We start from the raw sequence: 17235 nt of genomic DNA, 5'->3' as shown, positions 1-17235 counted from the left end.
GATGCAGCAACCATGGGAAAAGAGGAAATAAAAGAGGAATAAAAAATGAGGGAGGGAAAAGGGGAAAGGGTCTGTTGGGCTGATAGTCAGAGTTAGAGAAGTGTTGCAGGGTTGAACTGTTCAAAGTTGCCCATGTTTACCTGTGGCTGCTCTGTCTTCATTATCCCATGTTTCTGACAGATACTTGACAAGTTATACGGATACAAAGGATTTCCACCAGCAGGTACAAGCAGCACAGAGGATGAACCTTACTCGAGACTTCTGGTTCTCTTCCACCAGTCACAAGAGTCAATTGACCCTCGTGCTGCTGAGTGTTGGTTTAACCATTTAAGGTGGTATGAAGTAAAGTAATGAAGCACCTTAAGGTGGTATATGGTGGAATGATGAACCCCCTCTGTGTGCTCGCCATGGTGACTGGAGGGGGCTGGTGGGACTGTGACACCGCTGTGATTGAACTGTTAGTCGCTTGACCTCCCTCGCTGGAGAGAGTCATATCTGAATAGCTGTGGGGGGGAAGGGGGACGAGACACTGGAGAAGGAGAATAAAAAGAAAGGAGGAACAAGAAAGACTGGGGGAAAAGAGTCAATAAGACAAATTGAAATGATATTTTATATTATATTTTATTATGGCGTCCCCACAAACAGAGGCTTGACTCTCCCTGCTCGGTTCTTACTCGGCCTTTTGCTCCATATCTTCTCCTTTCACTCTTTTAAAGGTGAAATGCCCAAAAATGTCTTTTCAAAAAAACATAAGAAAAACTGCATTTTCTAAACTAAGCACTTTTATTTTCCCCAGCAGTTCTTTGAAGGTTTTGCAGGAGAATGTATTAAGCCAGTTTTGTGCCCAGTGGCCTCCCAACCGCTCCAATATCTACTTCCCTTGTGATGAATCTATCTCTTATACATCAAATATCAGTATGAGAGTAAGAAAAAGGGCTTATTAATATGTAGCCAATTTTTACTTTCCCAGATGATCAATGTGAGATTTCCTGGATGCAAAAGTGCTGAGATCACTCAGTGGAAGCCTGTAGTACACGGCTACATGCTCTGCCCTTAGCAGCGCTTGCTCCCAGCATAGTTTACACTTTCGACTTCTTTCATTCCATGACAGGAGATGAACCCAATTCCGAAATCCCTTTATGTTAATATTGCGCTTTGCAAGAGCAGACCTATTAATCCAGCTTTAACCGTATAAGTGCCATTATTCCCTTAATAAGATCACTGGCTGTGCAGTATAGGATTAAATACTTATATCATAACTGACACTGTCATTTCCTGCGGATGATAGAGGCTTGCCTCTCTGGCTGTCAGTTCCGCGTTAAGAATCCTTGAATCTGCTGCCAGTACTGCGCCGGGGCATGGCTGGCCTCGAATCCAGGTAATGGATGTGGGAGAGTGAGGGGAATAAAATCAGGACCCGTGGGTTGCTCCTTCTGCTCTCTCTCTTCGCCTCGCTCAATCTCATTCTCTCTTTCGGTTTCTCTCTCTTAACCTCCCCCTTGCCGATCGCTTCTCTTCTTCTGTGAAGTGCCACAGCATTATGCTGGTCCTCTTCGGTGCTTAAGGTGGTGCTCTTTAATCCGGCCCTCTCCTCCGTTCTTAATTGCTGGTTGGATGCTGTTGGGCTGCAGTGCATGGTCGGGGAGCCCTGCATCGCTTGGCTGCTAATACCACAGTACCTGTGGCACCAGCTCAGCAGCGTTCAGCCAGGTTCTAAGCGAGCAACATTAATGCATCAAAGAGCATTGGATTGTACAGATGACCAACAGTGGTGAAATCATTATTATGTATAATCGGGGCTGAACACTGAGCATTTACAACAGCTGCTAACGAAGGAATCAGGGCCAGAATTATAAAAAAACATCATTGGTAACTGCAAGAAAGATGTTTTTTCGAATATTTATAATATTATAAACAATGATTGAATAGTAAAAAAATTCATATATCCACTAATACTATTACAATTTTTAACACAAAAATAACCCTATAAAGTTGATTATTACCAATGAAGATGTTCAGACTAACATTTTAGGACAGGACCTGCCTGTATATTCAACATAAATAAACTTGTTTATCTTAAAAAATGTATTTTAAAAAATGAGGACAAAATACATACACTACATTAAATGTCAATGTAACTGAATTGGCATGTGTAGTATCGTCCTACAGCAATCTCTAATTCCAGGTCAGGAGGCCAACTAACCCTTATATATGTCAGTTCAGAGGTCAGGGTCAAGGGTCATGTCTTCCTGGTACAGCTCAGCCCTTGAACTCCACATTTATCCCCCTTTTTTACCCAGCATGCCATTGTAATTTCTCCAGAGACCTCACTTCTCCTAATTTCCCCCCGCGAGAGAGAAAGAGAAGGATTTAGCTTGAGAACAGTGAGTGAGTGAGTGAGTGAGAGAGGGAGGGCAGGGTTGATACTACCCATGACGCTGGTTAATGGGCAGTTTGGAATGCAGGCGGAAAGCCGGCGCTGCCTCCCCATGGGAATCCATTTCTTTTTAAAAAGAACAGACAGCGCTGAATTTTAAGAACAGACTTTTGGGAATATCATGCCTCAATCGTGCCAAATGAAGAGGTTTGTTCATCAATGGTGTCATTTTAGGTTCATACACCATCTGCCTCTGAACTCCGACTCCTGGTGCCGTGGAAGCCAAACCCCGGCAGATTTGCTATGATGACAGAGCATAGGTTTCAGGTGTACAGAGCTGATCCCCAGCTCCTCCCTTTACCTAACCGCTCTACGTGAACAGACTTCCATACCAAGTGCTCATTGTGTGTGTGTGTACAGCTGTGTGTAATGCCGTTTTCAGACATGAACCCAGGATAATATAATGCCTGGACAATAGGGTCAGGACATTATACGGACAATGCCCTTCACATATAAACAATGCAGCAGGATATTGTCCGGGTCAGACGTGTTCAGAACGACAGGAAAATGTCCGGAACATGCAGGTGAAGGGAAGTGCCTGAGTAGAGCATGCAGGAGGCAGGATGTGATGTAAAATGTCCACAACGGGATTCAAGTGGTTTTGTTTTAATCACATCATCATCAGTGTTGGCCCTTATCACCTAAAGCTCTCGAATCTTGCTTACTTCCCAAGTTCACATCTTTGTTGGCGTCTTCTAAGTGAGAGATCCTCACATCTGCCTCCAACTTTTATTCTGATATCTGTTCATGATAAACCTGTTACTCCTCCAAAGTCTTACACATCACATTTATACTCGCCTTTCTCCCTCTCCTCATGTGTCTGCTCTAACAGAAGACGACAGCTCAGGTACACCCTACCACCGGGAGAGGCGCAATGCCATCAGCTCTCGGGCCCCGGTCAACGAGGAGCCCTCCACCTCCACAGAGGATCGGCCATCGCTGCTCAAGAAGGAGCTGCATGCTTCCATGCCCCACCTGGTTGACCACGGCCTGCCGTACCGAGGCGCTCTGTTTGCCATGGACCCCCGCAATGGCTACCTAGAGTCGCACTATGGTGAGTCCACTTAAAATTTGACCTTTTCTTTCTTTTTTTAAGTGAAAAATATATTTTTAGAAGTAGCTCAAGGCCCTGAATACAGCCGCCCAAACACTGAGGCCAGTCTCTACCATGTAGGTGAGAGGCAGGACTGCAAGATGGTTGATTAAGTCTGACAGATTGGCCTCTCTCTTGTGCTTGCTCTTTCCTACACACACACAGACACACACACACACGCACACACACACTTGTATTTCTGAACACATGCACGCACTCCTGTCTTGTTCTGTGCTTGGGAAGTTAGTATGGGGAACGGCCAGCGTAGCTTCTTAATTCCCTCATTAGGGGCCTGTCTGAGCACAGTACTCCGCTTTCTCTCATCAACACACACTTCAAAGCCCCAAAGCAGCGGCGAGTGAAACCTCACCACTCCCTACTCTGCCTTTCTCCCTCTCTTTCTCTTTCTTTCTTTCTTTCTCTCTCTCTTTCTCTTTGGAAACTGTGAGAGAAAGGAAAGGTGGTGAGAAAGGGGAAAAAGAGAGAGAGCGTAATGGAGATGAAGCTGGAGAGATTGAGGTGGAGGGAGAACTGTGGCTTGAGTAAGATCATTTGAAGGAAAAGGTGAGATGGCCGGTAGATGAAAGTGCAGCTGTGTGTGTGCGTGTGGAACGACAGAGCAGGAGATGATTAGTGGAGTAAGAGGCTGATTAGGAGGTTAATTCAGCGGCGGCTGTTGCCAGGACTTAGCCTGGATTTGATGTGATAGCTTGTTTAGTTTGGTTAAATTGGCTCTGAATTGGGACAGACAAGAGTGGGACAGAGACGTTTTAATCCCGTGGCGGTAATGAAAAGTCCAGCGGACCCAAACCTTACTGTAACTCCAGCCGCTTCATTAGCTGTTGCTCCCCTGTGCTCGGGTGCGTGGGAGTCACCAAGGTGCCTCTTTAAGCGAAATGTTACTTAAAACCAGGCCATGGTGCTGTGGACAGGGCCCTTGAGGGCAGAACATTACTGCCCATTACATCCTGACCTACCTCAGCAACACTGCCACATCTCATTTTATGTTTGCTGGGAGGGTACGTGTGAAGGAGCTCTGGCGGTTCCAGACCACTGAAGCCTTCAGGGGTTGGAGTAGAGTAGGGGGGGGGGGGGGGGTTGCGGGGGTCACTGTGAGGCTTGGGGGTCATGTGGAAAAGTCACAGTCTGAAATGGAGAGTTCAAAAGCAGCAGGAAAAGTCAAAAGGGCCGTAGAGCTTCAAGAGGCTTTCATCGGGGCTCAAGAGGCTTGAAGACTGCAATCATATGAAACATGGTGGACGCGAGTAAGGTGATGCTTGCTGGGAAACTCTTGGTATGACGCACACTCCTTCTAAACTGCTTCTTGCACATTTTAAATTACAAGTCTTTAGTGTTGGTACTGAAACAATCAGTCATCAACAGAAAACTAATTGACAGCAATTTAATAATTGATTATTTTTAAATTTACCTCTCATGAAACCATTTTAAATCTAAATCTTCACTTGATCCAGATTTTTATTTGGATCTCCACCAAATTGAACACAGTCACAAATATCAGTCCCATTAGCATGCCATATTTTCATCTTTAAAATGAAAATAAAACTATTGTCTTATTTAGAGTTCAATGAAAATGTTGAAATCTCACAATGTTAAAGAAAGGGGAACATATCCTGTAGCCGCCCTCTGCTCTGGAAGACCTGTGATCAGAGATGAGAGCATTGCTGTGCACACCTCCGCCTGGCCCCAGGTGTTAAGGACATGGGGTGTCCCTTAAGGCAACGGCCCCATTTTGTCTGATTGAACCCAGCACCAGAGCTCAATCCCCACGAGCTCCGGCGGTCTGAGGGTCAGCAGAACGAAGGGGCTCCCCCTAAAACCTCCACTTCCCCTCCCTCCCTCCGCCGCTTTGAACCAGGAGCCTGTAGCGTCTGTCGCCACTCTTATACCATAAGGTGTAAAGAGCCACTGGCTCCTGTTCTGGTTTCTGGTTCCATACATGTGAGCATACACATTATAAGGACACACACTCACACACACACTCAGCCCTTACTCCACCAGCGGCAGCCCCTCTCTATGAGGGCTTTGTCACCTCCTAAATTCATCCCAGGTGTGTACATGTGTGTGTGTGTTTGTGATGGAGAGGGGGCCCTAAGCCTTTGTGCTGTGCTTGCACAGTGCACCACGCCACGCAGCAGACAACCAGGTAAATCCGATTACTCTTAGCGCTGGTGTGTGTCAGTGCTTAATGTGCCTAAATGCGATGGCACCTGCAGCCTCCCCACACCTGGCCGCTGGGTTTTGAAAATGGTAGCAACGTACTGGGAAGCGTGGGAGTTGAACAACAGGAAAGAGAGCAAGGGGGGTTTATCTTCAGGGGTCTGTGCTCTGGGTAAATCTCTGCTATTCACCCAGACTTGTGGTCTCCCACTCCTCTCGCGTCCACGGCCTAAGACTGTGTTTACTCTGGTTTTTACACCCACTTCAGTGCAGAAAAGAGGAGACACTAAGGAAACATTGCCCCATTGTTACCATTAGCTAATCGTGGTGTTGCCTGAGTCTTAGCTGCTTTTCTTGGGCAAACACTGGATAAGAGTCCATATCCTTCTTACCACCACACTAATACATGGGGCTTTGCTGTGGGATAAGTTGAAAGGATTGAGACGAGGATTAATGAGGAAGAGGTCTTTCTTTAAGATCTTAATTGTGTAGAAATGTGAATGGGATGTGCGGCGCAGACATCTGTTTACATTGTGTGCTGATTAGCCGGTCAGTGGTCCTGCAGCAACAGTGAGCCCACTTGCTGGCGAAGCGTCTCTGGATCCGCTTCTTTTAAAGTGACTCGTTCTTAAACACTTGCCGTTCTGTGCTTCACTAAACACATCCGTGGAGGGACTTAATGCACATCCCTTTCAATGGTTTTCTTGCAAATGTTAAAACTGCACTGAAACACCAGAGAGTGATAGTGAAACGGATGCCAACTAGCCTTAGAGACAATACTTGAAGATTTTGGTGGCACTAGATTTGTGACTCTATGGTATCAGTGATACATTTGATCATTTATAGGACTAAACCAGGACACATTGAGTGTGTCTCCAGGCTGTGATGGCTGCTTTTCTGTCCTTGGGTTAAAAAACAGAAAGAATCAAGCCCAGTTCTGGATCCTGGGGCATAATCCCCACACTAAAGCCTTGCTGTCCTAGACTGATCTCAGAAACCAAGCTTGCTAAGCTAGAGGCCGTGAAGCTATGGATCTCTTGGCTGAAGATTTTTTTCTCATGTATCACAGCATCCCGACTCTCTGAGCCTGGCCAAAGGTGACTGCTACCTGGTTCACACTGACCCTGTGTTCTGGGAAAGCTGGTACGACACTGAGCCACGGCATAAAACCTGTACCGGGGTTTTAATGGTGTGGTGGGGGGATGGTGGGTGTCCAGTCATATGGGTTAAACTCTAAACTGCTTCGGCAAGCTGATCTCAGGTCTACTGGGCCGTAGCACGCCAGCCTCTGCCCCGGCGTCAGTCTGTCTGCCTCAATATCAAAATGCAGCTGACCACTGAACTGAATGAGCTCGCTGTCACCAAACTGAACGTGATCTGCACAGCAATGGCCCTGGACTCTCTACAGTTAATTACAGTGCTTGGCCATTCAGTTCATATAGGGACCTTTCCAGATGTCCAGAAAGAGAAGGAGAAAGCAGGAAAGAGGAATTATAAAGTGTGGGGGTGTGTGTTTTAGGAAAAAGTGCTCTTCTGAAATTGTGCTGAAAGAACAAACTTTCTGGCCCCTTGTCGGTTTAAACGTGAAAAGGTTCAAACATCCCCACCTTCCCCCTCCCCAAAAGAACTGAGGGGCGCAGTTGAGAGCCTGGGGTGGGGAGTCATGTGCCTGCTTCATGGGTAAGTGTTTGTCTTTGTGATTGTTACAATATTGGCTTTTTGAGCATGGTGGCACGTTGTAGTCCCACAGCGGTGTGCCGGCACAGAGAAGCCTGGGGCACACTGCAGGCAATGGAGAGGGATTCCTTCCATCCACCTCCTTTCATCAAGAAAGAACAACATGGGCCTGTGCTCTGCTGTGGCCCCTTGGTCCAACGCACCAGGGATAATCAGATGATCCCCTTTTATACAGCTTATTAGAGGCATCTCATGCTGTACGATAGGCCATATTCTCACATGCATGTGCCCTTTGTAGCGCTGGATGATTTAAGGGGGTTAAGCAGAGACTGAAGTGCACGGAGTATGCACTTTTAAGGTCGCGTAGTGCTCTCACCACAGAGCCGATGCGTGTGAACTGGGTGTTTTCGGAATAATGGCCGTTCTTACAATGACAAGATTAAATGCGAAGGGGCTGAGAGGAATTAAGAAGAATTTTCAGAGAACTTAAGATGTTCAAAGAATACTACTCAGCATTTCTTGGTATCGTTGTAGCAACATCTGTCAGCGTGTTTTACTTCTTTTCAAATGAGATTGGTTAATCAGTCAAGTGGCAGATGCGAACGGGAACAATGAGCACTTTGCTGTCGTCGCAGAGGCTTAAAAGGAAGATTTCTGCTGCACTTTGTGTCTCCAGAAGCCGAATCCGCTGCGGCAAACACCACTGGCAACAACAAAACCAAGCACAATGCTGTAAAAACAAGATGACTAAATGCTCACAGGGGCTTCTCCTCAGCTAGCTGTTTAAAGCCACAATATATTAGGCGTTTTCTCTCCTCCTTAAGTTGCCCTGTAGTCTCCAGCAGGATAATCACCTCTGTGTGTTGCGGGAGAATCAAAGAATTGTTTCATGCCGTTCTGTTTGTTTTCCTGCGTATCCAATTCTCATCTCAGCCCCCCTTTTTTTTATATTTGCATTCCACTCACACAGTGGCAAAGATAAGCGCCCGTATCCCTTCAGCCAACAGCCCGTATCTTGCTCTTGTCTCTGGAGGGTCGCGAGTATATATTGTTCTACACGTAGGGGAGGCTGATGAACACAGTATAATTAAAATGTTTGTAGCAGCCTGGTGAAATGTGAGATATATCGACGGAGAAACAAGAGAGGGAGTAAGGGCTGAGTCTGAGGGTATAAGTGAGACAGAGGGGTTGGAAAAAGAGAGAAGAGAAGGATTGCAGAAGAAGGAGGGGGGTGTAACAAAGCAGAAAATGAAGAGAGACATAAAAGAATGGGAGCTCAAGGAGGTCAGCCCCATCACAGGCTTTAGTGTTGCCTTCAAAGATGCCTGGGACAGGTGGCAGCTCCAGACAATCTCGCACCACAGAGCAGCATCCTCTCAGGAGGAGATAAGGGATTCCTCCATCCAGGCGCCCTCCTCTCCCTCCTCCTCCTTCGCTCACACTCTCCACCTCCCTTATACCCACCCCCCGCACCTCCTCCTCTTCTTTTTCCCATCTTCCCCAGTTCTCCCAGCCAGGCCGCTTTGATGTAGCTCAGTGTGAGCGGGCAGCTGTAGGCCATGGGGCTGCGGCAGCGCTGCTGGGCCACTGGGCCGGTGGACCGCTGGGAGCAGACTGGAGCGCGGCTCAATCAGTGGGGCTCTCCGGTGCCCGGCACTTTCAGGTCTCATTAAAGCGCTCCGGCAGGGTTAATCCTCTTTAAGGTTTACATGGGCCCCAGTTTGTCTCTCTGCCCAGGCTGAAGGAACCCCTGGGCGCCACCTGTGTGACAAAGACTCAAATCACTGTGACACAAGTTCCCTCCGTCTGCTGCCTCTCTCCTTTGCTCCCCTGGTCTCCTCTCCTCTCTCTTCCCTTTTTCTGTATGGCCTTTGCTTTCCGTCCCCTGTGCATTCTGCCCCTTTTTGCCTCCCCATCCCTTGACAGTACCTAGGCCTGGTTGTAAGTCTTTTAGGATTATTTGGGTGGAAACTGTTGACAGGGACTGCAGTAAACGGATTACAACTTTGTTCTTGTTTTGGGATGCTGCGTGGAGGGAAAGGGGAGAGATCAGGAGGACACGCTTTGAATAATGAGAGAGGCGAGGAAAAAGAGATAGGCCTAGAGCGGGATTAATTGAAAGAATTTGGAGGACGATGCAAGAGTGAGAGAGAGAGGGTGAAAGAGAGGGTAAGGTGACAGCAATGCACAGAGCGTGCAGAGTGTAAAAGAGGGAGAATCAGAGAATTCCAGATGTTGCTGCACTCATAAGACCCTAATTGGTCCAGAAGCGTCACCTCGTCTGGCCCTGCAGAGCCCAGCTCGTCTGATTGCTGACACTGGGCTTTGTCTTCCCTCCGTGACATGCAATTTCCGCCATTAGCTGAAATAATGGCCACATACCTCCAGAGGCCTGCACGGAGTACGAATTTACAACACACAGGGAAATACCATCTTCTACGCAGCCACCGGTTGCCACTAACTTTAACACCATATGAATATATTATAGCCGTTTATGAGCTCAACCTTTTTTCTAAAATATTTTTCCAAATATTGCGATTCCAGAGTTGGTTTTCAAATTGTAAGAAGCTGCTGTTTTAGTGCGAGACAGCTCTCTTCCCTTTCTGCAATGTTCTCAGATCACTTTCAAATCCTGCTGCTCTTGAATGCACCACAAAGGAGTATTTTTACACCGGCCCCTTGTTTTATCCACATTACCAGGCGGTAATACATAATTTTGACCAAAAATAAATAAAGCTGCCAAAAATACACTCTGTGATGGATTACCTCTCTAAATCAAGATTAAAGTACCTTCAAGTTGACATTCACAGAACTGAGCCGAGAACAATGGCGACCAGGAAATATTTTCTTTGGTAAACAAAGTTACAACAAAATGCCTGATTTTAGTCCGTGACCTCCCAGCGTGGTTCAGAATTGAGAAGACGTCCATGTTCCCCAAACAGTGTCGTGCCTTTGTGTTATTATAATGCAGGTGTATTCGCTTCACAGTCACAATCACAGAGGCCCAGGGAGGAGCTGTGACACAGGGCTACAGGGGGTCACTCTTTCATAGAGTAGCTTTGTGTCAATGACCTTGACTCTTGTATATATATAGATTATCCTACATTTTCTACAATATGGGCATTTATAGGAGTTTTTAAAAACAGATAGTTGACACTGTGGATCTTCTCATTTCTCCTGTGACCCCTAATTTCTAAATAAAGATCAAACTCTACAGCGGCTTTGTTTTTGAGAGGAGTAAATCACACAGGGGGGAGTTGAAGCAAACTAAAAGTCCCGGTGAGTTAACCCCAGGTTTAAATCAACTCCCTTCTCTCTGTGTGGAGAGTCGGAGATAGACAGATGAGAGATAGAGAGTTGGAGGGAAGTGGAGAGAGGTGTAGTGCACAGTTCCAGTTACTAAACTGCTGTGTAAATCACTCCCCCGGCCGGGTGGGGAAGAGGAGGCCGGGCGGGTGGGGTAGGGGAGGGTGGAGAGGGTGCTGGAGTGAGGGGAGAGGGCCGACGTGTAATGCTTTGTTCTGCTCCCCAGCTTATCCCAATCTGGAGAAATTCACCAAATGTAGCAGATAGATTGGCGCAGCGCAAGGCCCTCGTGAAATAACCCTCACTCCCTGATCCACACTGGGATACAGGGAGGTGGAGAGCGGTTGGAAAATGGGGGGGGGAATAGCTGGGGGCCCCTGGAAAAAGCTGTGTGAGTGCTTAGCTACACTCCAGTAAGGTGAGGGTCCTTTTTGGCTGGAGTGTGCAATTTGTTAGGATGGACTTGTGAATGTCTCGCAGACGCCGTGGTTCCGATGCTGAGAAGGGGGGGGGGGTACTTGAAAAGTTTTCTTTGCAAATATATTTTCACATATTTGTCCCGTAAGCGGCTACATTTTTCACAGGGGATTCTCATTTGTAAAGATTTGAACTCTCCGACAACGTTTGGAAGGGTATTGTTGTGCGTCGCGTGGATGATGCACGAGCACAATGAAGCCTTGAAAAATGATCCTGAACCGAGCTTTGTTGGTGCAAAGAGATAACCTGCTTAAAGATTAAATCCCAGAGCAAATATGTATAGACTTGTAGAACCACGAGGAGAAAGGACGGGCATTGACCGACTTGTTCAGTCTAGACAAACAAATTACTTCTGACAGCGAGTAGCGATGGAATGTATACTTGAACAGAGCAGCCTGTTATCGTGCGTGGCTGACGTCTCTCTCTCTTTTTTTTTTTATTGCTCACTTTCTCTCCTCCGCTCTGCTCTGTTTTCTTTTTCCCTCAGCGTGTTAATTACTTTTACCCACAGAAAAAGTTTTTGTGTTTCAAAGGTGTGAGAGCAATTGAGCAGGACAGACGGCGAAGGCAAAAAACGGCGGCGGAGAGAGAGAGAGAGAAATCTATTGATTTTCAGAGGAAGGGCAGAGTGTGATCTAGCAGCCGTACGTATATGACGAATGGCAGAGAGATTAGGAATCCAACACTTAACACTCTTCTGTTATTTAACCTCTCTTCTCGCTTTCTTCTCTCTTTTTTTTTTTTTTAAACTATTGCTCTTTGCAGACTAAAAAGCTTTTTTTTATCTGTCTTTGTTCCCGTGCCCAAACATTTCATACAGCAGAAAAAGCTTTGCACAGCACGAGCATTAGACTAATTTATACAGTGGTAATTAGGCCATTAGACCTGAAACAATCTGGGACCTGTAATTAAGCAAAGCGCTCCAAAAGTCAACCGCAACTCCCATTGAGCTTAGCTAAACACTCTCCCAAAGTGTTGTTTACATGTCCAAACAGCTTGAGGTCTCAGTGTACGCAGACGTGTTGAGAGACTGGTTGTGAGGGGATTGATCACAGGGAGAGAAGCGGGCCAGCGTCCAGACTACTTCCGTCTGGATGGTCTGTATGGGCTCCATCTCCTGCCAACCAGATACTGATGGGAGGCCCGCGTGTCACATGTCTCAGGGGAAGCAGGATGAAAAATGCTTAACACACGAAAGTCACACACAATGCACACACACACACACACACGCAACCTTCACAGTTATGCTTGACTGCAGATATTGTGATGTGTTTGTAGCCCAGAATAAAGTAACTTTTCATGACTTTATTTCTGGAATAACTTATTAAGGATTCCAATAAAACAATTAGGGAAAACCCTCTTCATTGCGTTGTTTTAAGGGGTCTTAATGAAAAAATGTGTCTACTGTGCATAGGCAAAGATATTAGTCAAGTAATAGTATTGTATACACAAAGATATTTCAGTGCAATCCTCCACCACTGTCCCAGACACATCACACACACACATTTAGATGTTCCAGCCAAACCTCAAAGATAAACATTTTTTTTAGCTCTTGACTAATGTAATCAGCCGTTCTCCGGGCCCCAGGCACGAGCCCACTGTGCCCCCCCCCCCCCCTTGCAGTGTCTCTGGCACCATCTCAAGATGACACCTTCAGGAGTGAGTAAGAACAGCAGTAACACAATACGCCCCCTGCACTGTCACAGCAAACTTGTGTACACGCTCAAGTACTCAGTACCAGAGAGGAGCGACACAAGTTGCACACAAATGCACTTGTAAACATGCAAACAGAAAAAAGTCCGGAGCCTCTTTCACACAGTTTGCAAAGTGTTGCAGAAATATGGTGCAACTGGAGGCCCCTGCTGCAGACGAGCGTGCCTGAGCACTGAGATCATGAGCATGGAAAGAGGTGGCATAATGAAATCTGGCAGTCACCGCCACGGCACAGGCTTCATATGTTCCACATTAGTAATTCACAAACCTCGGGAGCAGGCCCCAGCAGCCCTTTTCTCCCTCCGCCTTAGTCACTTATGACAATCTGTCACTGGCTCTTTGTGCTCCTGCAGCGGCGTGTCGTTGAGGAGCGCAGTTTTCATAGAGCAGCGTTTCGTCCTCGGCTGCGGGCGACGCTCTGTTAGAGCAGAGTCAGTGAACCCTCACCAGCGCAGAGGAGGAGACCAGGTTCAGCCGTCAAGACAATAAACTCACAATGCTGAGTTGACAACAAAGGAGAAGGCAGAGAAATTGTTATTGTTGTGTATTATCAAAAACCCAAATCAGAATTGTGAGAGACAGCTGGAATTCTCCTAAAGTATCACATCACAAATGTTCCAAAGCCCGGTGAAGATCCTTTGTGGAAACACTTCCATTATGAAAGGAGATTAACCAATAAGGATATTGCAAATTATATGCTTTAGGCTTCATCCTCCCCTTGTCCTCCCCCTTCTTTTGAAATTATTCAAGTGTCCAATAAAGGACAAGGCAATTACCATCCTCTCTTTAATGAAGGAGAAGCCGGCTTCTCCTCATTCCTGAGCATGGTGTTTGTACTGAATTAGAATTAATGAGCTTGGTCAAAGTTTGCTTCTAATTGCCCTTTCATTTAGACCCATTTGTAATCATGTCTTAATGACGTCTATCTAGTCTCCTGAAAGAATCTCAAAAATGTAACCCAAAATTAATAACGCTGCTCTGAAAAGTTGCACTGGCCTCATTAAAATGTGGTACTGAAGAGCTATGAAAATGTATTTCAGAATCAAAAAGTTTGGAAACTATCTAGTGTTCCCAAAGTCCAGATTTTTAGTGTTTGGCTGAACTGATTTCATCCCTCTCTCTTTACCAGAGGTGGTTGATTCCGGTGAAACACAGCACTGCTTGTGCTTGGTTCCTATGTGCCCTCCAGCTGTTTTCTCCATTAGAAGAATACCCCTGAATATCCAGAAGAGCAGGAGCAATTTAGTCCCGGAGTAAACAGTAAGGAGTCCCTGCAGGAAACCTTGGAGATGGATTGCAGGATGGTGTCTCTCCCCCGCTCTCCTTCGCCCTCTGTTCTTTGCGACTGTATACATTCCCTCCAGTGACACTGGGCTGTTTGCCTTGCTAATGGAGAGCTGCGCTGGCGTAGAAGATTTGGCAGGCTCTATTTAGATAGGGCCAGGGTAAAGTCAACTTCTGAGTTAGATTTAAATAAACCTCGACAGAACTGTTTGCCATGCGGCAGAGTCGTGGGCCACAGCGAGAGGAGGGAGGGGAGGAGTGATGGAGGAGGGAGAGGAGAAAAAAAATGTCCAGTCTAGGCATAGGGCTGTGCTGACTGAGGAGCTCCAGAGACATAAACATACGGGGGGGATCTGGGTAATTCAATGAGGAGTGGCGGATGTGGGAATGAAGGGCGGGAGTCTTTAAAATGATTTCACAGTTTGTAATGTCTGCAGTCATCCCACATCGCCCAACAGGACAGAGGTCAGTGTAAAGTTCCTACAGGGGGGGGAACAGCATCAACAACATGAAGCCTTTACTCCCATCAAGCTAGAACTCAGCACATAAACCTGAAGGTTCATTTCCGACTCTGACAGCCGAGGGCCGGCAGCCCAGGCGTGGAGCTACGGAGAGTAAACAAAACCGATTCTGCCCTCGTCTAACCCTTAGCCAATCTCTCCATCCCAGCATCTCCTCATCCCTCCTTCCCTCAGCAGCTCTGGAAATCGGCTGAGGTGAGCCAAGCCAAAACTGAGTCATCATGAGGAAACTGTTAAACAGACAGAGATGGACTGGTCCGATACGTGCCAGAGCTGTATGGAGGAGGCTTTTAGTACTGATCTCTGTTTGTGTGAAATCAGCCAGGATGAAAACCCCTCGAATGGTTTCTAGAAGTTTGTCCAGAAGTTTTCTTTTCACTCATCGAGCAGAGAAGCAAACCACAGTCAACAGGGGCATGAATTTTAACTTATTTATGTGTCTCAACACATGTGGCGAGCAAGTGAACGAGCGATTCTGTTAGTGTGCTTATTTTTTACTCAGGGCTGTCCACAGAAATTCAACTGGTAAGAATACAAAATAATATATATATCATTTACAGCTCAGGAAAGGGTGGAAGTGGATGGATTATTTATTTACCACAACTCACAGTAGTGTCTTCATTTTTTAGACCATATCAAATATAGGCCCAGAGAAACGTTTCCTCAAACACATGAACACACAATGACCGACAACTGCTAGAAGCGACTTAAGCATTAAGAATCTTCAGCTGTGTATGCGTGTGAATACTCAACAAATAGGACAAAGTGTTACAGAAACATACCAACCCTTCCTATAAACACTCATGTTACCTCACCCAGGTGTCTCAGTTTGAAGTTTTGGGAATGTGCTACATAATCTGCAGGATTGTTTACTGAACTAAACTCATCCCCTCGTAAATGTAGATGTGTTGGCCCAAGCAGGCGATGCTCATCAATGAGAGAATGAGTGATGAGGTAAACAGACCTGAGTCAACACCTGCTGTGTTTGGCACCTTGCATTTAAAGGCTGTTGGGCCCCCCCCCGCACCGTTTATCCATCTGCCCTCTTGGCAAATGCTCACAAATGTTTTCAAGCAAAAAAAAAACACATAGCTAGCAGCCTCGGAGACTTGTTGCGTGAAGGTATGCAGATGCTGACACATGCCTTGCCTCAGGGGGCTGATATGCCACTTGGCAATGGCCTCGGTAAAAAGGCAATAAAGTGACGTGAGATGTGTTCAGACAATGTGCGAGTGAAGAAGTGATTCATTTGTTTTTACGTGAACCCGTAAAAGTTGCAGTGTGTGCAACAGTTGTGTTGTTTCTGTCTCTCTGTGGAGGTTTTGACCTTCGACCCTCAGGTAGGCTGCGTTCCAGAAGAAAATCTCACTCACTGCTCACTTGTTGCAACTTGGATGCACAGTTGCGACAGAAAAAATTCCAGCTTTAGTTTGTTTGTGATCGCGGTGCAGGGTGCAGTTTGGGTTAGAAGATGAGGCAGCACATCAGTTTACATTTCAGGGGGTAAAAATAGAGAAAGGCCTGGAAGCTCATATTATGCAAATGTTTTAATGTTTTATTTGGAGGGGGGGGGGCTTTCGATTCTCTCTGGCAGTTGTGAAAAAACAGTGAAACGGAAAAAGGATGTTTTTGTTCTCAGTTGGTACGTTCCAGTGGTTGTACTTAAACATTATCCTTTGTACAAAACCACATTATGCTTGGCTCAGTGAGAAATGTGCCATTTGGCGGCTTTTTTGTTGTTGTTTTTTTTACGGTTATTTATCGCTGTTTATTTTGAGTTCTGCCAGCCCTGAGACATTTACAGACTTCCTCTGTGAACATGGTGGAGCCGTGCAGCTTTCAGCTCACTTAATGAGGTCTCATTTGGGTGGGTCCGCAGAACGATAGCAATCAACCACTGCCTTTCATTATGGCTGCTATCGAGATCAGATGGGAAGGGAATGAATTCACGTGACAGTATGTTTAAAAAAAATTAAATAATAATGGATTTCATATGTCTTATTTATTTCTCTTTTCTTTCCTATACAGCTGCTCCACAGTTCTTCCCGACCTTCCATCCTCCAGTGCCCATCGACGACAGACATGCCCAGGGACGCTACATCTACGATCCCTCCCCGGTGCCCCCTCTTCACGTGTAAGTGTCTCCAACTGTCTGTGTTTTATGTCAGAAACTAACCCAATATTCTCCTGGATTGCCGGCATGTGCAAAAACAAATCTAATAGATAGATAACCCAGCCAATGTGACTGAATCCTGCTAAACCCCGAATATCATTTAAACCATTTAGTCAGAACCTGGCCTGAACCGGTCTCAGGTCATGTATCCACACTCTGAGTCAAACATTTGATTCAGTTGCATTATGGAACATCAGCGGCAAGCTCCCCATTATTAATGGCGCTACAAATCGAGCCCCTGAACCTGCTCCCGCCCGTGGGCGTGGAGCATCCCTCCTCGTAGGTGCCGGGCGCCTCTCTTTTCCTCTTTAAGGATCAAAAACCTGCAGCGCTGCGAGTGCGCAACATAATCTGCGTGTCAGAGACACACAAATGA

The 17235-nt window shown here is 46.4% G+C and overlaps 1 protein-coding gene across 1 annotated transcript in view; it reads left to right on the top strand.

Moving 5' to 3' along the window:
• Window positions 1-17235, top strand: part of gli3 (GLI family zinc finger 3) — an 89479-nt gene that overhangs the window by 31946 nt on the left and 40298 nt on the right. The window contains exons 3-4 of the mRNA XM_062379956.1: window positions 3270-3491; window positions 16715-16820. Of these exons, the coding sequence (XP_062235940.1) occupies window positions 3270-3491; window positions 16715-16820 (328 nt within the window). The remainder of the gene's footprint in view (window positions 1-3269; window positions 3492-16714; window positions 16821-17235) is intronic.

The sequence above is a fragment of the Platichthys flesus genome, chromosome 21 (genome assembly GCF_949316205.1).
Source record: "Platichthys flesus chromosome 21, fPlaFle2.1, whole genome shotgun sequence".
In the NCBI taxonomy this organism is placed as follows: Eukaryota; Metazoa; Chordata; class Actinopteri; order Pleuronectiformes; family Pleuronectidae; genus Platichthys; species Platichthys flesus.
Note: the sequence above shows the minus strand (reverse complement) of the source record. Positions and strands in the feature narration are given on the sequence as shown.